The 22,215-nt window shown below is 41.5% G+C and overlaps 1 protein-coding gene across 3 annotated transcripts in view; it reads right to left on the bottom strand.

Annotated features, from left to right (window-relative positions):
* Positions 1-15,966: 15,966 nt before the first annotated feature.
* The window catches only part of TBC1D15 (TBC1 domain family member 15), a 108,293-nt gene continuing 102,044 nt past the window's right edge, over positions 15,967-22,215 (bottom strand). For all 3 annotated transcript variants that reach the window (XM_044978857.1, XM_044978848.1, XM_044978863.1), the window contains 3 exons: positions 17,895-18,011; positions 17,156-17,242; positions 15,967-16,343 (listed from right to left, as the gene is read on the bottom strand). In XM_044978857.1, the coding sequence (XP_044834792.1) occupies positions 16,125-16,343; positions 17,156-17,242; positions 17,895-18,011 (423 nt within the window). In that variant the 3' untranslated portion in view covers positions 15,967-16,124. The remainder of the gene's footprint in view (positions 16,344-17,155; positions 17,243-17,894; positions 18,012-22,215) is intronic.

Genomic DNA, 22,215 nt, shown 5'->3' with positions numbered 1-22,215 from the left:
CAAAACTCACTTTTAGCTGGTGTAATTGTGGTTAGGGCTTATGCCACTATAAAAATGTTGCAATACATAAATCCCCTAACCAACATTGCTATACTGGCAAAAGTTTCTAGTGTAGGTGTGGCCTTTGTCAATCAAGCCATTTCTCCCCAGAGAAGAAGAATGGTCTTGTGGTTGAGGATCAGGACTGTGAATTCAAGTGTCATAGTTTCAATTCCCAGCTCTGCCATAGACCTCTTGTGTGACCGTGGACAAGTCATTTAATCTCTGTGCCTCAGTTCCCTATCTGTAAAGTAGAGTAATACTTCCTTTCTCCCACTCTTTGCTTGTCTATTTAGATTAACTCATGAGAGCAGGGACTGTTGCTTGCTATGTATATGTAAATGGTCTAGTTCACTCTTGGTTAGGTCCTGTAGTCGCTACTGTAAAACAACAACAAAAATGGTAACTCACCTTCTCGTAACTGTTGTTCTTTCAGAGGTGTTGTTCATGTCCATTCCAATCAGGTATGTGCACACGTGCACGGCAGTTGGAAGATTTTTCCCCTAGCAATATCTGTCGGGTCAGGGTCTGGGCGCCCCCTGTAGTGGCACCATCATTGCGCTCAATATAGGGCCTACCGACCTGCCACCTTCTCAGTTCTTTCTTGCCAGCTACTCTGACAGAGGGGTAGGAGGCTGGGTTTTGGAATGGACATGAACACCACATCTCGAAGAACAACAGTTACGAGAAAGTGAGTAACCATTTTTCTTCTTCGAGTGCTTGTTCATGTCAATTTCAATCAGGTGACTCACAAGCCTAAATTCAAGAGGCAGGGTTGGAGCTATTCACTGACTGGAGCACTGATCTACTGAAGGCTGCATCATCTCTTGCCTGCTGGGTAATCGCATAATCGTGAGAGTATATATGGGGGACCACGCCACTGCTCTGCATATTTCCTGGGTCGGGACTTGTGCCAGGAATGCTGCTGAAGAAGCTTGCACCCTAGTGGAGTTTGCTGTGAGTGGAGGGGCAGGCACCCCTGCAGGTTTATAGCATTCATGGATGCAGGACATGATCCACAAGGAAATTCATTGGGAGGAGACTGGAAGACCCTTCATCCAGTCTGCCATGGCCACAAACAGTTGAATGGACTTCCTAAATGGTTTCGTTCTTTCAATGTAAAAGGCTAGCGCTCTGCAGACATCCAATGAATTAAGCCTCTGCTCTCTGCCGCTTGAGTGCGGCTTAGGATAGAACACTGGAGGAAGATGTCCTGGTTGATGTGAAACTGGGAGACAATCTTCGAGAGAAAAGCTGGATGTGGTCTGAGCTGAACCTTGTCCTTATAGAACACAGTGTAAGGGGGCTCTGATGTTAGGGCCTTGAGCTCAGACAGCCTCCTGGCTGAAGTTATCGCTACCCGAAACACCACCTTGTATGACAGGTAGAGTAGGAAACATGTCACCAGCAGTTCAAAGGGCAGACCCATCAATTTGAAAAGGGCCAGATTGAGTCCCAGGTTGGGGTCGGTTGCTGGACATGCGGATATAGCCTGTCGAGACCATTCAGGAAATGGCTGACCATAGGGTTGGTCAACACTGACTGGCCCTCTGATGAGCCTGGATGGAAGGCAGAGATGGTGGCCAAGTGAACCCTTATTGATGACATAGATAGACCCTGCTGCTTGAGATGGAGAAGGTAATCCAGTATGAGTGGTGTAGAGGCGAGCATCGGGGACGAGTGATGCTGCACTGACCAGAATGAGAATCTCTTCCACTTGGCAAGGCAGGTAGCCCTGGGAGAGGGTTTCCTACTGCCAAAGAGGACTTGTTTAACCGGATCTGAGCAGGAGAGCTCTGTGGGGTTCAGTCAAGGAGCTTCCACGCCATGAGGTGCAACAACTCGAGGTTCGGGTTCTGGAGATAGCCATGATCCTGAGTTATTAAGTCTGGGAGGAGCGGCAGGGTGATTGAGGTTTCTACTGACATTTCAGGCTGGAGCTATCAATATGCCTAAAGCCTCTACCCTCCATATTTTGAGGAGCACCTTGTGAATGAGAGGGATCGGCGGGAATGTGTAGAGAAGATGGCCTCCCCATGGGAGGAGGAACGCGTCCACGATGGAGCCTGGGCTGTGGTTCAGGAAAGAACAATAGTGTTGGCACTTCCTGTTGTGTCGCGTGGCGAACAGGTCCATCTGAGGAAAGCCGCACTGTTGGAAGATGGAGTTCATGACGTTCAGGCGTAGGGATCACTCGTGGCCATGGAAGGACCTTCTGAGACGGTTCACCAACTTGTTCAGTACTCCCGGGAGGTATGATGCTTGCAAGTGTATCGAATGAGCTACACAGAACTCCCACAGCGTGAGGGCTTCCTGGCATAGGGGAGAGGAGCATGCACCCCCCTGTTTGTTGATATAGAACAGTGCCGTGGTGTTGTCTGTCATGACTGATACACATCTCCCTATCAAGTGGGCTCGGAAAGTCTGGCATGCCAGGCGCACTGCTCTCAGCTCTCTGACATTGATGTGGGGAGTGAGTTCTGCCTGAGACCAGAGGCCTTGTGTCTTGAGGTTTCCCAGATGTGTTCCCCAGCCCAAGTCTGACGCATCTGTCACTAGTGAGAAGGATGGCTGAGGACTGATTAAGGGGACCCCTGCACACACTACCTGCAGGTTGGGCCACCACTGGAGGGAGTCGAGGACCAGGCAAGGCAGAGTCATGACCCTGTCCAAACTGTTCTGAGCTTGCCAATACACCGAGGCTAACCACAACTGGAGAGGCCAGAGTCTGAGCCTGATGTGTTGCACCACATAGGTACAAGAGGCCATGTGTCCTAGAAACTTCAGGCAATTCCTTGCTGTGGTGGTGGGAAACTGCCTGATACTTTGAATGATGTCACCCAGGGCTCGAAACTTCGCTTCCGGGAGGTATGCCCTGGCGTGTGTCGAGTACAGCACCGCCGCATGAATTCTATCCGCTGAACAGGGCATAGTCTCGATTTCCCCACGTTCAGGATAACGCCCAATTCGTCAAACATTGTTCTTATGAAGTCAACTTGTGCCTTCACTTGAGCCCTAGAGCGGCCCTTGATCAGCCAGTCATTGAGGTACAGGAACACCTGTACCTGGCATCTGCATAGAAATATGTCCGCGGCTGCCATGCACTTGGTACATGAGGCGCCACTGACAAGCCAAACAGGAGGACTGTGAACTGGTAGTGCTTGTTGCTCACCACAAACCTGAGGTACCTTCTGTGGGATGGTGTAATTGCTATATGAAAGTATGCGTCCTTTAAGTTGAGGGCGGCATACCAGTTCCCTGGATCCAAGGAAGGGATGATGGAGGCCAAAGAAACCAAGCGGAACTTCAGTTTTCTCAGGAACTTGTTGAGCTCTCGCAGGTCTAGGATGGGCCTGAGCCCATCTTTGGCTTTCGGTATTAGGAAATACCGAGAATAGAAACCCTTGCCCTTCAGCTCCTGAGGAACCTCTTCCATTGCTCCTAGTGATAGGAGTGCACCTCCTGTATGAGGAGTTGCTCGTGAAAAGGGTCCCTGAAGAGCGATGGGGAAGGTGGCTGGAAGGGCGGGAGGGCAGAGAATTGGAAGGAGTATCCCTTCTCTACCGTGTGGAGCACCTAGCAGTCCGATGTGATATGGGCCCACGCAGGGTAGAAAGGGGATAGTCAGGACGAGAAGGTAAGGCGGGTTGGGACCCTGTCTAAGTTCTGGTGCACCATTCTCATTCCCGCACCTTCAAAAGGCCTGCTTCTGGCCGGATCAAGGTTTGGACGGGCCAGAGCGCTGTCCTGAGGACAGGTTCAGCCTCTTCCTGCCACTCTTGTTTCTCCTCCATGAGCCGTCCTGTGGTTATGTGGTTGGTAGATCTGTGAAGGATCTGCCTAAAATGCCTCCGCTGCGTGGCGGGGGTGTGGAGGCCCAGCAATTTGAGTGTGGCTCTCGAGTCTTTTAGGCTATGTAGCCTTTTATCCATCTTATCAGAAAACAGGGTCCCACCCTCAAAGGGGAGATCCTGATTGGTCTGCTGGACCTCGTATGGCAGACTTGATATGGGGAGCCAAGAGCCCTTCTCATGGCAATTCCGGTAGACATCACCTGAGTAGCCTGCAACAAAGCTCGGGAAATGAGCTTGCCCTCCTCCACCAGGGCTGAGAATTCAGCATGGGAGTCCTGCAGCAGCAACTCTGCAAAATTTACCATTGCCCTGCATGTATTGTAGCAGTACCTGCTGACAATGGCCTGCTGGTTAGAAATGCGGAGCTGCAAGTTGCCAGGAGTAGACCTCTCTACCAAAAAGGTTGAGTCATTTCGCCTCCCAATTCTTTGGGGAGGGGCTGTGGTAGCCCTGTTGCTCACGTTGGTTAGCAACATCCATGACCAAGGAATCTGGTGGAGGACAGGTATACAAGTGCTTGTAGCCCCTGGATGACACAAAATAGTGTCTTTCATTGCACTTTTTGCTGTAGGGTGCAATGAAACCGGGGTCTGCCACAATATTTTTGTGGTGTCAGCAATGGTCTTTATGAGGGGTAGGGCAATACTTGCCAGTCCGGAGGGAGCAAGGATATCCACCTTTGGATCTGCGTCCTCCACTACCTCCGCCTGAATGGCCAGGCCCGGGCAATCCTCCTCAGCAATTGCTGTAGGACCCTGTTGTCCTCCAGGGCTGGGGCTACTGAAGTGCCCACCAGTACTTCATCTGGAGAGGAGGGGGAAGAGACCCTGCAAGGGGTTGTTGCTCTCTTCCCTCCACACTCAAGGGGTACGGTGGTGCTTGGGGATCCTGGGCAGGAGCCAATGCAAATAGTGCTGTGGCCCTCGGTGCCAGAGCTGTATATGTTGGTACCGAGGCCGCCAGTGCCAAAGCCAGAACCGATGGCGTTGGGGCTGTTGGTGGCAAGGACGTCAGTGCTGATACCACTGGGGCTGGCGTAGCCAACACCAGTGCCGCAGGGGTTGGGATGGTGGCGACAGGGAGCAATGGAGCTACCACCAATCCTGCTGATGCTGACGGTGCCAGAGACAGCATAAAAATGGCCGAGGCCACCAATGCCACCCTGGAATGTGACCCTTTGCTTTGCCCTTGGCCTTGGTGAAAGGCCCAGGGAGTCCAAAAGGCCCTCTGTGCTGGGACCTGCCACTGTGAGGGCCACAGTGCCAGGTAAGGGTGCCGGTCTTGTGATGACCTGGACCATCTGTTTCTGCTCCTATGAGATCAATAGGACATCAAAAGACATTAAGAACAGACCCTGGTGAAGAAACAAAAAAAATTATACACTGGCAGGAAGAAACTTGTGGGACCCATCTTTGGGAATGTGGTATGGATCAGATTTTGGGGTTTATTCTACAGGCTGCATCCTGTGTTTTTGGATAAGTACCTTCAGCATGTATTGCCTTCCCTAATTGGATTTTAAATGACAAATACCAAAGGCACCTTGTTGCCGCTGCCCCCGCCATCTCCTCCATTACACTATTACCCCTGTAACACATACAAATACAGACAATGCCATATATCTGATAAAACCCAATGGCCAAGGCCTTCACACTTTAGTGATTTATTTAAATATTGTTTGAAAAATTAATGTTTAAGGTTCAGGATATCCCTTATAAGTGAACAACTGAGTGGGAAAAGACTGGTCAGAGGAGATAAAAGTATATGACATCACTACAAATGAGCTTCAAGAATTTGAAATTAAGGTTTTATAATGGGCTTGATATAATGGCCATTCCAGGGGTCTGTAGTATATCAGGGGTCCTTATTTACTAATTGGGTAACCAAAACAATAATCAGACTCATACTCAAAGAGTGTGTTCTGCCACTGGAAATTTTACTTGTACTGAAATGATCCCAGTAACTAATAGTTTAACCTGTACCATATTACAATATACCCCTTCCTATGCTATTAATGTTAATGCCTCTTGAAAGTACCTGAGAATATTTAGACGATAGATGTGGTATAATGCTATCTCCGAGAGAGATGTACTAGGATATCAAACAACAATAAATGCCACATTAGGGACTATGAAATTCACCCTGCCCTATCCAGTTTTCAAATCACTTCCATGCCAAATTACTCTAAGGGAGCTGCTATTTGGCTAGCACAGCAAAGGGCACAGGTCTCCTCTAGGAAGAAAAGAGGCTTAGCTGGACACTTATGGGATGGTGCAAATAATGCAGTAGCAATTTGGAATATTCTTAAGGGCCCAATAACATGAGAAATTAGGGCAACTAGAAAAGGCCACTGGTCTTATTACTGGAGCACAGCTGACCCAGGTGCAAGCTGGAGTTGGTGAATTATATGTTATTTCTGCCCTTAGTTCAGGTTGGCACGCATGCACCTGATTGGAATGGACAAGCACTCGAAGAAGAAACTTTATTGTTGCTGGTAACCCACATTGTTAGTTTTTGCTATTGTTTTTATTGTATTATGCCTATTTTCTCATTCAGGGCAAGAGAGGGAGAGAGAGAGAGAGAGAGAGAGAGAGAGAGAAGGAGAAGTATCAGAAGGGTAGCCGTGTTAGTCTGTATCCACAAAAACAACAAGGAGTCCGGTGGCACCTTAAAAGTGTTTTTTTTTACCCATGAAAGCTTATGCCTAAATAAATCTCTTAGTCATTAAGGTGTCACCGGACTCCTTGTTGTTGTTGTGGTGTATGTACACACACAGTCTACTTATTCCATGGCCTTGTATCTGGATTACATAAAAGATATTCCTTCATGTTTATTCATTATTGTTCAGGGAAAGAAGTGTGTGTCATCTTCTCCAGGCCCTGATATACCACACTGATATATCTGAGGCATCTTGACAAATTTCCTGAGGTTGTCTGACTTACATGGGCAAGATTGCCTGTCACCATCTGAAATGCTCCACTGACTACAACAAGCACTGCTGTGCAGGTTTTTCTTTTATTGGAATGCCAGAGCAGGGCCACCTCTGCTGTTAGAATTTAATTTTCTAGCTAGGACATCACACAAAACTAAGATGACCCTGTTACCCAGACACAGTAACATTGCTCATCTATCACAGCTGAGTTTGGTAACAAGCATGTAATAAAGCTATTCTCTCTTTTTCATTCTTTTAATTCGCTTTAGCATGACTGATGAAGACAAAGTGAATGAAGATGCACTATGACAGTACAAACTAGAGAGCATTTAGGGATGATCAATCAGATTACTGAACTGTTTTAACAATCCTAATCCTGCAATTCATTTCATAAAGACTAATGGTTCTTTGGTGTGTTCCATTTTAACAGTTGGAGTCTGGCATCTTAAGGCTATCCTGAGGGCAAACATTTACTGGAATAAAAGTTTACTTCATATCTCACTACTTTATTACAGTGTACATACTTCTCTGGGAGTACCCGTGTTTATGCTACAGAAATCAGAGTTCATTAAACAGAACTACTTACCTTCAGTTCATAGTAGTACAGGCAAAAAAAGTAGAACACCTGAGTAAATACACCTCTACCTTGATATAACGCTGTCCCAGGGAGCCAAAAAATCTTACTGCGTTATAGGTGAAACCATGTTATATTGAATTTGCTTTGATCCACTGGAGTGCGCAGCCCCGCCCGCCCCCGGAGCACTGCTTTACCGCTTATATCTAAATTCATGTTATATCGGGTGGCGTTATATCGAGGTAGCGGTGTACTTAATACAAATTCACAGACCAAAAACTACATTAAGATGCAGTTAAAACAGAATGTAAGAAACAAACCATGAAATAACCATATAATTATGATTAATGGGCATTTTAGTGTTTGCGGTCCCAGATTTTGAGAGAGATTTTTCCCAATTTTAGCATCATTATAGGGCACAGTGAAATTGTTTGGGTGCCTTAACTGTATCTCTCTTACATTTAAGGTTATCCTAAAACATTTGGATTTCCCTTAACTTTGAATTTCCTGGATTTATAATGGTTGGTTTTGAGATAATTGCAACATCTCTGTAATTTATTTTTACCCTTAATTTATTGATACATACTCTCAACGTTAATTCCATTTTAACTTGTGTTTTTTTCTGGAATTTCCATGGAACCTCAAAGAATGCTACCATGTGATATTTCTACTGATTTGAAGACATGTAGTATCAACCTTAAATCTTTATTTTAACATTCAAGGACACATTTCACTAATACACCAAAGCAATGTACCCAGAGCACAGCCAGCCCATCAAAATGTGTTTACAACTGCTTTGCATTGCTAGGTCACCACAAAGCAGATGAAGCATACTGGTGAGTTTGACTGTTAATCTGAAATTGACATACTGGTTTAGAAGGGTGCATTACTGAGACTGGAGATTTGTGAAGTGGGAGCAAAGAGAGAGCCTCGTTGTTGCGGGTGCTCCTGCACTTCTGCCTCGGTTTCCCCAACATTACTGCTTCAGTGTGCAGTGGAGCCAAGGCACCAATGCCATGTGGAATCCTTTAAGCACTGATGCATGCAGACATGAAATCTCTAAAAAAAACAAAACAAAAAAACAGTGGCAGTTGGGCCAAGCAATCAATTAATGAGAATGTTTGACATCTCCCTCAAACCACTGAGTCATTACACCAACAGAACTCTTGCGTGTAAATTACCTGTAGTGGAAAGGTGATGATTGAGTTACTTTTGATGTCTCAATGAACCTCCTTTCAGCTTTGTCTTGAGAAAAAAGGTGCATTCTTAACTCAAATTAAAAGCCTGTGAAGATGACAGTTTGTAGTTTTTACAGAAGTTAGTAGTGGAGGAAAGTTGAGGAAAAAACTAGTCTAACAACTTGCTAACACCTGTGAAAACTATGAACTGCTTTGTCTTTGCTAGGATTTTACCTCAGGTTAGGAAAGAAATGTGTTGTCTTAACTAATGAAAACACAGCCTAAGAGTGACCTTAGCTGTTGATCCAAGGCTGTTTAACCTAAACAATCATAGCAATTAGTTACATTTGTTAATAACTTAGTTTAATTATAAATTGGTTTCTTCACATGTAGTCCATGCAGAGAGGGTCAATTAATTTAACTATGTGGACAGTTTGGAAAGTCTGTTTTATTCCATTGTGAAGATTGCTGATGAAAAAAAAAACACCAGACTGACAAGCGCTAAATTTCTTAAAAGATCCAATTTTAAATAAAACTCAAATGATAACAAAATGTCCTGTAAATTCTCAGAAAATTCATTCTGTTCCACAGATTAAATGGTATCTTTTTTGGGAGCATACACTATTTTTCATACCAAATAAAGAGGTTAAATCTCTACTTTAATTGCAAAATGGAACTCAAACTTAAGTCTGGAGTTGGGACCAGTGCCTCCATAATACAGCACATCTTAGGGCACTAATCACATTATTACTAAGTTCAATAATACAAAACATATTCTGAATCACAACTCCTTTTCTTTCTTCAACCCCTGCATAAAAATTCCTGATGTCTTCATTGAAGGAACAAATGTTTGCACACTCAAGTGCAATGGTTGCACATATAAATGTCTATTTAAATACTCAGCTGGACATCTGTGCAAGCTATCACTCAATTTGCATGTGCAATCACAGCAATAATTTATCCAAATGCAGGTGCATTGGACAGAGCTTCAGTCTCCTCTTAAAAATGTGTCTTTCAAGGGCCAAGAAGGATTGCCCATTTTAAAATAAATATGATCTTGTGGATCATCTCCCCCCATGGTTGTATAGCCCAATTTCAACCTATTTTTAACTGCATAGAGAATCTTCCCTCCCATCCATGATCACGTAACACCAATGTGGCAAATACAGCAATTTTTTACACGAGACAATAATGTTATGAAAGCATTTAATGTATTCTAGCTATTTTAATGTGTATTAGCATCCAGAGCCATGTGAACATCCAGCTCTCCATGAACCACAGAGGACCACATCTGGGGAAATTCAGTTAGGGCTTGTCTATAGAGCCCTGCAAATCTGTGGATGTCCAACCATTTTTGTGGATAACAGATCGGATGCAGATACAACCATGCAGGGCTATACTCATTGGTGGCGCCTGGCCCGCAGCATCCAGCTCAGGCAACCTGAGGGGCGCAGCGCACTTGGGGACAGTGGCTAGCAGCCAGAGGCTGGGACTGGGTGGCAGGCCAGAGTTGGGGCTGTCCAGCACTCGCTCAGCACACCACTTCCTGTCCAGCAGTTTGGGCCCCCTCAGGAAGTGCCAGCGTATCTGGCCCGGCCCAGCAGCACTGGCCATGCTCCCAGTCCTGAGCCTGGACATGGACTGGAGTGGGCAAGGCCCTGGCACCTCACTTGTCCACCCCACTGTGATGCAACATGCAGTGCTGCTGCCATGTGCCGTTGCTTGCAAGCCCCTGGGAGCAGCATGCAATGCGGAGCCCCTCCACCCTCCCTCCTCGCGCCACCCCTTCTTCTTGAGACCCCCTGCGCTGCCCCTTACTTCCAGTCCCCATCCTCGCACTGCCTCTTCCCCCCTCGCCCCCAGATCACTAGTCCTTGTGAGACGGCTTGCTGCTCTGGGTGCAGATCTGGATATAGGTAAAAGCCAGCAAGCGGATTGTGGATCGGATTGTGGGTTGATCTTGGTGGATGCAGATTGTATGTGGATCCACATTTTTGTATCCACGCAGGGCTCTACTGGTCTACATGGGGAAATTGACTGGAATAACTATTGTGGACTAAGACATTCAGCTATAACTATTCAAGGATAGCTCCCCTGTGGATGTTATTCTGAACAAAACTCCTTTTATTCAGAAATAATGAGTGCCCTTCTAAGCAGAGTAAGTATTCCAGGATAAAATTACTTCTGTTTGGGAACTGTGTCCAGTCACTGTCCCCAGGCAAACAAACCATCAGATGTAATATGACAGCAGTTCTCAGCAAGGGGACTGGGCCCCCTGGGGGACCACGAGCAGCTTTCAGAGGGTCTGCTAAAATAAACCAGAGAGCAGGGCCAGCATTAGACTCATTGGGGCCCAGGGCAGAAAGCTGAAGCCTGAACTCTGCCACCTGAGGCTGAAGCTGAAGCCAGAACAACTTAATGTCATGGGGCCCCCTGTGTGGTGGGGCCCTGAGCAATTGCCCTGCTTGCTACCACTTAACACCAGCCTGGCTTTTAATCTACTAGATATGCAGAAAACCAGTTGTTGTGGCACAGGTGGGCTGTGGAGTTTTTAATAGCATGTTGCAGGGATAAAAAGGGGGGGGGTAAAAAAAAAACAAGGTTGAGAACAGCTGCAATAGGAGTCTGTAACAAACCACATCATCACTTTCCTTTTAAAAAAAGTGGAATTTAAAAAGCAGTCTGAAAAGGAGCAGGCGGGGGAGGGAGAGAGAGACACAATCTTTCTTGTAAGTGATATTTCTCTGATGGGCAATGTCAATCTCCAACTAGATAGGGATTCACTTGCATCACACTTGAACGGCCATGAGCAGCCAGTGAAACTGCAGCATTTTAAAATCTGGTTGTCCCAAAGCTCCTGTTAACATCTCTAGCAGTGAATGCCATAGCACTTAGAATAAAAGGTACTTCTAAGCTGGGATGCAAGTTATGCAATGGGAAATTAATGTGTACTAGAGAACTTGTAGTGCTCACCAGCAGGGTCTATGCTGGCCACTTGGTGCATGAGACACTAATTTACACCCCTTTGGTGCGGACTAAAGCACCACATAGACAAGTCCTAAGGATGTAAAGAGCAATCACTATACAAATACAATTAGACCAGAATAATCAACAATGCAACATTAAGTCACTAATTTATCCTTTTGGGGGGAGGGGGGGATCTGAAAATTTAAAAAAATTCTCCAAGTGGACAAAATCAGTAACAAGATGGGATCTATTAACATTCTTTCAATGCTCAACATCACTGTAATTAACTTACAGTTCAATGCAAAAAAGTTGCTAAATACAATAGAAATCAGGGAATTGGAAATTATAGTCCTTAAAGCAACCACAACTCTTGTAGCACAAATGTAGCATCTATGCTGTTCAGAGGTATCATTTATGCCAAACCAATACATATTCTCTACTACTGAAGGTGTTTGAGATGCATTCTCTAGCCCCCCCTAATGGTGCAAACACAATTGTTTAAAAACCATGTCTGACACACAAACCATCTTCACATTTATTTCAGTTGAATTGAACTAGATTTCAAATTTCAGATGTGTACAGAAAAGTAACGCTCTTCCTCCCACTAATTCATCCTCTCTTTCTGGCAACATCAACGGCTACTATAAATCAAACACTTGAGTAGGTTTAAAGTTTCAAGGAACTGCTGATGTTTCTCCTTTTCCCTATAGCTCTCCTCTTGCCCAAAACAAAAAGCAAACAAAAAGCCAAGAAAAGGCATTTTCAAAACTAGAATAATTTTTTGTATGAGCAGGCCAAAAAATGGCAAATCACCTATTGTGGACAGTCAGATAAGTATTGCTATATTATATATTTATAACGGACATAAAAAGTGGAGTTAAGGCTTAGAATATTTGTACTTAAACAGTTTTAAAAAAAATATAGTGATGTTGTAATTATCCCCAAACCAAGCATTACAAAACCCAAAAATTCAAAGTGAAGCTTACACTTAAAATAAATCCAAAATCATACCACCACCAAATGGTTAAGGCAGTCTGTGGTCTCAGATTAGAGTAATGCATCCTTAAAAATCAGTGATAGGTTTTGCCCCTTCCTGTCTACAGAAGAAGAGTCTACTAATGAGTGATCTTGCAACGGAGCCATCATTGTCATCAAAACATATCCAACCGCTCCAAGCCTTCCAGCAGCTCTTTAGCATCAGCTTAATTCAAGTGCAGACCCTTTTTATCTTCAACACCTCAAAAGTGGCAAAGATTTATCAGTCAATGATTAGGTCATTACAGCAACTGAAAGGCAGAGTTTAACCAAAGAAAGTTGCAACCTTTTTTAATGTTAATATCTTCTGTGTAATAAAAATAAACAATTTAAAAAAATGATTGAAACAATTCAGTCTGAATATATTCTTCCTAAACTTCTAACATACTTACGTTCACCATACTATTCAAATCTTGCTGAGAAAGGAGTAACACCTAGCACAGTTCTAAACCACATTGCAGAAGTTCAACATTTCTTCTGCAACCACCAGCTTTGTCGTTGGCGGCTAAAAAAGGAGGACTGATACCCTAGCTTTCCAATGGCATTTAGTGGAACTCTCAAAGATTGCCTTTCTGTATTTTCCATAAATGTGTTGAAATATCCAAGGATCACAGGACAATCTTTGATCTAAAGATAGGATTTGTTTTACACAACAAGGATGGAACTCTATAGAGAGACTCAATTTACAAAAGAAATTTGAAGGTGAGTTTTCGCAATTCAAGGGGCTTGACAAATTACAGGCTGAAGATATTGTTGTTGCAATTTCAGTAAGGCTTGTTTTAATTAACAAAACACTGGAACCACACAAAGACACTTCAAATATATGATTCTGAGCCAGCAGGACTGAATTAAAAAATAACTGTCAGAACACGAGCCCATAGGAAGATCCTAGCATGAGGAAGAATAAACTTAATCCTAGCTCATGAAACAAACACGAGTTCCTTCCATTTCTACCATTTAACATCGAAGATCCAGATTTGTATCCCAAATATATATTTGCAAAGGAGGTTTTTCAACAGTTCATTATATCAAAGTGTTGACAATAAGTTCACAGAAGCCAGGATATGTTGAATTCAGAATTTCATACAATCCTGAACACCTTTGCATTCCTTCCAGCCAGCTCAGCATCAATGGGACATGTTTTAGCACAGATAGATTGTTTTTAAATTTTGTAATAAGGATAGGTATTACAAAAAGCAAGTAAGTTGGTAAAAGATACTGGTACCTAACGGCAGGGTGAAGATTGGTAGGCCTACCTAATTATGAGACTGAGAAACTGTATTCTTACATTTTAATGAACAGAAAGGCAACTATTATAATTTGGAAAATGTGTGCCTCTTTAGGTTTGAGAAATACATATGCATACAAGATGAACCACACAATATGCCTTTTTAAAAAAAAATAAAATCTTTGTGCATTTGGGAGGGATGGGAACCTGTTCCATTGTGCTTTTTCATGAAAGAAAAACATCACAATAAACCTGCATATTACACTTTGGGGACTTTTTTGGGCAGAGGTGTCTCATGATACAGCATACATGAGATAATGGTGAAGAACTAAGCAAAGCTTGCCATGACAGTCTTCCTACTAAAACTTCACAGCTTGTGTGTGGTTTAGCCATATTCCCTATATAACATTACTTTCACAGGGTTATTCATGCAAATATTATAGAAATATATTGTGCAAGGTTCTCAGTATTTTGCTCTAGAACATACTAAAGCAGAACTCAGTTAAGTAATTTGATACTTTTAACTCATGTAATATACTAGAACAAATAAAGCATTAGATTTTCTGTTATGTAAAAAGAATTACTCAAAAGGCCAATGCTCAAAAGGGAACAAAGGTTTCATGATGCTTCCAAGCAATTTCCTGTAAAACAGGAAATTAAAGACTGTGGAGATGCTGAGTTCTGAATTCTTGACTTTTGCTGAATGAGTTTTTTAGTTATTAACTGATGAGAGATAACACACTGATATTAAAAAGAAAATCTGTACTGATTCAACTAACCCTTCGCCATGTTTGCTCACAACAGATGTGAGAAGTTTAAATAGGTCTCAAGTCATTGCAATGATTTGCTTTATCTACTGAAGCCTTTTTGTGTCAATTTAAGTATTTGCTTTGGACAGTACCAGCATCATTTATAATAGTAAGTTGCTCCAAAGTAGGAGGGGGAAATACTTCCTTTGCCTACTCACTATCAACAATGGCTTTGAGATGAACAATATGTTCTACTCTGAAGAAATCTGATTTCTCCATTGCCCTTCATTACCCACTCAAAACAAAATTTAAGTGACTTGGAAACTGCTATTACCGATGTCCCATCTTCTACTTGTTTTCTCATATCAACAACCAGACAACTAAGTTTTTTCTCTAAATATGATTTAATTAAAAAACACTAAATTGGTTTTGAGGTTTATTTTATAATATGTACAATAGTTGCGAAATAACAATGAATATATTGAATCAGTTATGTTAAATACCACAAGACTTAAGAAGATCATACAGCATGGCATGGTATAAACTCACACTGCCTTTTTCATATACAAAATAATGTTTTATTAAGATCATTGTGATTAAGATTTTCCAAGAGTTTTGTACCTGCTTTTAAATGCCCCAAATAGTCTGACATAGAAACAGTTTAAGTAGGAGTTTACTGATCAGTTAATATACTACTAGCAAATTTAATAAACATCATTGGTAAAGATAAACTTCGCAAGAAATTAATTGTAAAATTACACCAGGTGTAGGACTGATCAGACCCACAAGAAATAGTAATTATTTAGAAAATAGTTTTCAAAAAGAGCCAGGTTGAAATTGTTGTGTATTAATTCGGTCAAACTGACTAATGAACAGTCAAGTTTATTCAAATATTGAAAATATGCCTATTCTTTTAGTATTCACAAATAATTGCTTATGTAGATAGTATATATATGTGTAAGTGAAGAGATGTTAAATGTAAAAAATATATTGTTTATCCATTCCTGGGGTACACAAAATTCAGTATCTGGACATTAAACTGCATAAGTCAAAACGTCCATTTCAAATGTACATTCAAACAGCAACAAATATTTTTGTAAACATTTGAAAACCTCTGTTCATTTACAAAATGTTCCTCTTCTGGAAATCACCATCTTTTCAGCATGGAAATGCTGTACAGGAGCTTCAGTTCACCCATTTTGAATCTGATCAAACCAAAGAATCACCAAAGCTCAGAATAATAAGTCAAAACTCAGCAGATGCATCGTTTCCAAATCACCCACCTTGTAACTATTAGCCATTTCCAGTTCATCACCAAATAAAGAAATGCACTTCGCTACAAAAATAGTAGGAATGTTATTGAAAACAAAAGGCTATTTTGGTAGAAGTAACTACAAAAATAATTAGGTCAGGTCATGTTGTAAAGCTTTAATGCAAGAGCATTACAGTACAGAATTTCTTTCCAAAACCTTAAAGCTTAATCAAACACCAAATTTTAAACATCCACCTCTCAAGTGCTTGAAAAAAAGAGCTGCAGTAAAGTGTCTCTTCAAGAATTTAACCAAATGTAATTATGTAGGTGTCAATCTTTGGGCACTATGTGTCACAGCCACGTGTTGTGTGTTATCTCTTGTTCCGTTGGCAGCAGTTACAGGCATTGAGATATTTTGATATGTTGATGCAGAACGACTCATCACAGTAACACTTTCATCTTCTCCAGTGTCCGAATCTGGTGTTGTAACAGCACTGGTCTCCATCCCCAGGACCTCACAAACTGCTTGAGGCAATTCCTATGAGGAGGAAACATTTATCATTTTATTTTTTATTCTAACAAACAAATTAAATTGAAGAGTTAATTGAAACACATTAGCAAGCATATTACTCTTAATGACTTCTTGAAAGCACTTATACAAATAAAGTCTAATCTGTAGTGAAAATATGTTTAAATATTAATTTTGCATAAGAGTTGATTATTTTCAAGAAAATTGCCAGCTGCTATCTTTGCTCCCTGAAAAGATCTTTAAAGCTGATAGGGAAACCTTTATCCCACAGTCTAAATTATATTCATGTAATTATTATCTGATTAACATTGCTATTCATATTTGCTCTGAACCCAAAGTATAAGTCAAATCAAATGAACCATTATAAATTTCATAACACTGCCTAAAACTTTTTCCACCAATCTATCAATACACAACTTTTCAGCACACACCAAAACTAAGTCTACATGCTTTTAGTCCAGTAGGCAGCAGGGTAACTCAGACTCCCCTCTCATCACTTCCCACACATCGAAAGACAATTCACCTGTATACCAGCTAATCTAACCTGAACAAAGTAAAAACAACCTATCCAAGAGCAAAACTCCAGCTTTTTTCTCACAGTAATACACTTTTGATACCGAATGTACAACTCTTGCCTAGACAGGTGCATGAAGCTTTTATAAATATCTAATCAAAGGCTGACAGCAGATTCCCATCACATCCAAAATCTGAACTATTTCAAAAGGGACTATTTCAAAACTATACGTGTATATGAATATGGACAACTATGTATTTTTTTTACTGTCTCAAATACTCATCAATATACTTTAAAATAACTTTACCTTGCAATTCATCATCTGGATAGAAATTGCTTCCGCTTTAGAGAGTATATCTTCCACATCAATTTTCATAGACAGTTCATTGATATGCTAAAAATATATTCACAAAAAATAAGAATGGCAAACAATAGATTAGAAAAAATATGCTGTTGCATTAAAATAATATTCTCCTCTATTGTAAGTGCCACATTGGAGATTAAGGAGTCAAACCTGCAAAATGCTCAAAACACTGCACATGGATTGATAAACGGGAGCTGAATGTGCTCAATATTTCATAGCAATTGGTGAGCATTTTATAGGATTCTTAAAATGAGTCCATATCAGTGTTCCTTATTCTAATGTAATATACAATAGCATATCACATCAGACAACCCTAATTCACAGAGCTGAAGAGGTAATAATAAATAAATTTATAGAAGATGAAGTAACAATGATTTAGATTTATGCAACTTCCTAGGCAGTTTAAAAAGAGTAAGTACTAATATTCTATCTACTAGAGTGAAAATATTATTGACACTTATTAACCCAACATTAGAGGTTTAACCTCTTAATATAGGTGAAAAATTACTGATCCATAATTATATTTGTTGGGTTGCCTTGCCCCTTAAAGAGTTCTGGAATGAAGTAACTATAACCACTCAGGAGACACACTGTACATCTACATCCTTTTTCAGTGTAGAACCAGCAAAGAACCCATTCAAAGGGTTAGTTTACACCTAAAATTAAGAACCTCAGCAGATACCTTTAGTATTTCATTAAAACCATAATGCTTGTCCATTATTTGCTGCTTTTCAGATTCCAGGATAGCACAACAGATGAGAAGATGAAAATTCTGGCAAGGCAACTCTGTCCACATTACCTGTTAAAATATTAAAACGGCTTTTGAAATTGGAAATGAGAATTTATGCCTTTCTTCTGAAGAGCAAGAAAGACATTGAAGTATAACAACTTTTCACATTTAATAATAATATAGCTTCAGTATGCCTTCTGAGCCTAACGATTTAATTAAAAAACAAGCTCCTTTTTTAAACCAATTAAATATTCCTATCACTGGCTGAAAAACACTTATGATAAATAAGTCTAAGTAGTTACATGCCCAGTTCAAGACCAACGGTCCGCTGAGGATGTCTATGATGGATACTATCAAGCCCAATATGCTTTCATGGTCTTACTGATGCCTGCTGGCTGTCCTAGTTCAGGAAAAAAATCTCTTACTCAAACAAGAGGACAGGTAATTGTATACAAAACATTTATGAATTCTAATAGTTTTCCATGGCTTGACAGGTCTTGGTATAAAGCCTGGAGAATCCAGCAAATTGGCAGAAACGCTTACTGTGCTTTCAAATCTTTACAAAAGGTTCTTATAAGCCAAACCGCCCCTCCATCCTCACCCCACCACTCCATAACAACAAGCCTGCAGTCAAAGAGCACACATGCCAAATAATGGCTTACTGCTTCAGGTTAAATACTGATCAAAGAAATCAACAGAAAAACCCCTTCCTGAGTTCAGTGGGACCAAGATTTGGCTCTTTGAACACCGTACACTTATAATTATGATGGCTTCATTTTTACATTAGGAGTGGCGACTAAAAGAGTAGATTATAACAATTGTTTGAGGGAAGGGGGAAGCTGGGAGTCAAGGGAGTAACCCGTGACCACCCCCACATGCCTCTACCCCTAGCCCAGAACCCCTACACTCTCCCCATCCCATCCCTTCCCACCTTATCTGGGGAGGGCCAGGGTAGGATGTGTCTGGCCTGGCTGGAGCTGTTCCGGCAGGCTGGGCAGCGTGGCTACAGCCTGCTCTGGCAGGCCAGACCAGGCGGCGTGGCCACAGCATGTTCCAGCAGGCTGGGCCGTCGTGCTCCGACAGGCCTGGCGGCACAGCCACAGCCTGCTCTGGGGGGCGGGGCGGGGCCGAGCAGCAGACTGCAGCCTGCCAGCCCCAGAGCTGCAGTTGCTTTGGAGGCTGTGGGGAGAGCAGCGTGGCCAGAAGTGGAGAGACTCTGGCCTCGCCTCTTCCCTTCTGGTTCTGCTAGCTGTGCTGCCTCTCCTTGCTCCCTCTGTTGGGGGGAGGGGCTGCGTCCCATCACTCCCTCTCTATATCCATTCATATGTTGACCCCCTTCTCTGGTGCTTCCCTTTTTTACTAAAAAAATTCGGCTTATAAACGAGTATATATAGTAATTTAAATCCCTCACTTTGTATGGATAATTGGGATTATGTTTTCCATTGTGCATTAATTTGCATTTATCAACACTGAATTTCATCTGCCATTTTGTTGCCCAGTCACCCAGTTTTGTGAGATCCCTCTGTAACTCTTCACAGTCTGCTTCGGGCTTAACTATCTTGAGTAATTTTGTATCTGCAAATTTTGCGACCTCACTGTTTACCCCTTTTTTCCAGATCATTTATGAATATGTTGAACAGCACTGTCCCAGTACGGATCCCTGGGGGACACCACTATTTACCATTTATTCTTTCTTCCTACAGCACATGAAGCTATTGATTCATGAACTAATGTCCTGCACCCAGCATTTCTAAGGTAAAATATACTACTCTCAAAACATAAATCAAACTACTTTCACATTTTTATCAGAATTTTCTACACATCTTAAACTGATAAAATTTAACCTGTATCAAACAAATGCTAATTATAAAGGATGGTGTATACAGGGCTTTTTTTAGTACCTTTTTTTTACAATTTTTTTTTTTTTTACAATATTTCCATTTTGTATGCAAATGCAATATGAGAACATTCCAACATTATACTGGTAAACACTGAAATTATGTACTCAGGTGTAACCTAACAAACTTTTCTACAAAAAATGTCACTATACATATATACATGAATGAGTCAATTTGAAAAGACAGCTTGTTAGCGCTATCCCATTCCAAAAGTTTTAGAAAGATGTGTAAGCTCTCTTCCAGCTGACTTTGAAGAAGTTGCTCAATTATTAAAATTACACAATAAGAATGGAAAGAAAGAAGCAGTACTTTGGTGCTGAATGCCCTTTCACACGATTCTATTGCATGTTAAAATATTTTTGCACAGTATACTTTACTTGAATAGTTCAAGAAAGAACTCTTTCACTCAACCTACTGTATTTAGTTATTACAGGAGCATGAAAAAATAGGTTTACTTCATGGTTATAAGGTGATCTTGAAGCATTTAAGGTAAGGATTGCCTGTCAGCCTTAAACTCATAGCTAATTCAGAGTTACAGCAGACCTTTCAAAATTGCTGTAAACACCTGTTGCATTTAATTTTACTACCCTATAGGTCTCACTTATATGCTGTGGCAAGCTTTATGAAGGATATTCAGCTCTATACAGGAACATGGGAATTGTTATAATGGATCATTGGTTTTATGCTGTTACGTCCAGAAATCAATAAAGTCCTAAAGCGAAGGCAGACATTTACTAGGCCAGTTAAACAATACTATATTTTGGTGGGAAGAGAAGATTGGTAGCAGGGAAAAGGCATAAGCAATTCCTTCTTGAAACCGCTTGCTCTGTTTGTGCCTTTGATACCAAGGGTTTGATATTATAAGTAATTTCTATCTTAGCTAGCACAATTATAGTTTCTACTCTATTTAAGATTCAGGGTCACTGCTATTGAAGCTAAAATAATAGTCTATTTTATTCTTGCACAACTGTCATTGCAATGCACACAGCCCTTCACTAGAACTGCATAAATATGAGTGATATCCAAACCAAATCACTTAAAAATGTTTAATTACAATGCGATTAACCTTGAAAGTTTCATTTCACTAAGCCATGACAGACTAAGAATCTATTTCAAATATCTGATACTCCATTTTGTAATTAACCTCAATTCATTCTTTAAAAAGAAAATGAAAAAAGATTGATAAATATTACAAACTGTATCAAAGTGAATTGCATGCAGAGTCCACTTTGCTAATTTTCTTTTAATTCTGCTGTTCTCACACTATAAAATAAACACACATTGACTGCCACGCAAGGATGTTGCTAGCAATCAAATCATTGCCCACCCATCTTCAGTATACTCATAAATTTCCATGGTATTATTAAGGTCCTAATTCATTTGCAATATTGCGGAAATTGTGGATTCTGAAGTATTAGGATTTCACTGCAATTTTGCTTTAAATTAGCGCACTTCGCACAGTCCACAATTTTACGTACATTTTGAGGTTTGCAACACACACTTTTTTCCCCTACTAGTACATTAAATAATCTTGGAGAGTTTTGGGTAGGGCCTTAACCAGGGCGGGGCAAGCAGGGCAGCCGGCCAGGGTGCATAGCTGGAGGTGGTGCGGGTCAGGAAACGGTGTGGAAAAATGGCTAAAAACGGTAGGGGGCAGAGCCCTGCAGTGGGCATGGTATTGCCATTCTTACCTTCTGTGCTGCTGCTGGCAGCAGCGTCACTAACTTCAGAGCTGGGCAGCCAGAGAGCGGCAGCCTCTGGCCAGATGTCCAGCTCTGAAGGCAGTGGTGCCAACAGCAGCGGTGCAGAAGCAAAGGTGGCAATATCATGCCCATTGCAGGGCTCTATCCCCTACTATTTTTGGTTTTTTTAATCATTTTTCTACACACACCCCCTTCCTCCCCGTGCTCCTCTCTGCCCCCAGCTTTGCACCCTGGATGGCTGCCCCACATGCCCTGCCCTGATCATGGCCCTGTAGTTGCACCAAATTGTCTGGTTATCAAAAAAAATCTGAAGACATAACATAATAGTTGAGTCTTTATATCATTCCAGCAAATTTTTCTTAAACAAATACATCTACTGTGGCTTTTCCAAATTACTGCTATTAATAAAGGTCCATTATTACTTTGCCGTGATTTTCCATGTCTTGTCTGCAATTCAGCCACAATTAATTAAAGATCATCCCGTGATTCAGGTAGGGTCTTAATCATTATATATAATTAATCACTAATATAACAGGTATAATGACTATTAACAGAGATCTAGCAGCATGTTAAAAGGAATACAGAGCAGAAAATGTCACCTCCAGAAATTTAAAATTGTACACCAAACACAAATGATAGACATCAGCCTACAGTAAAGACGATGGAATCCTA

This window comes from Mauremys mutica, chromosome 1 (genome assembly GCF_020497125.1).
Source record: "Mauremys mutica isolate MM-2020 ecotype Southern chromosome 1, ASM2049712v1, whole genome shotgun sequence".
NCBI lineage: Eukaryota > Metazoa > Chordata > Testudines > Geoemydidae > Mauremys > Mauremys mutica.
This window is presented reverse-complemented; position numbering and strand designations above follow the sequence as displayed.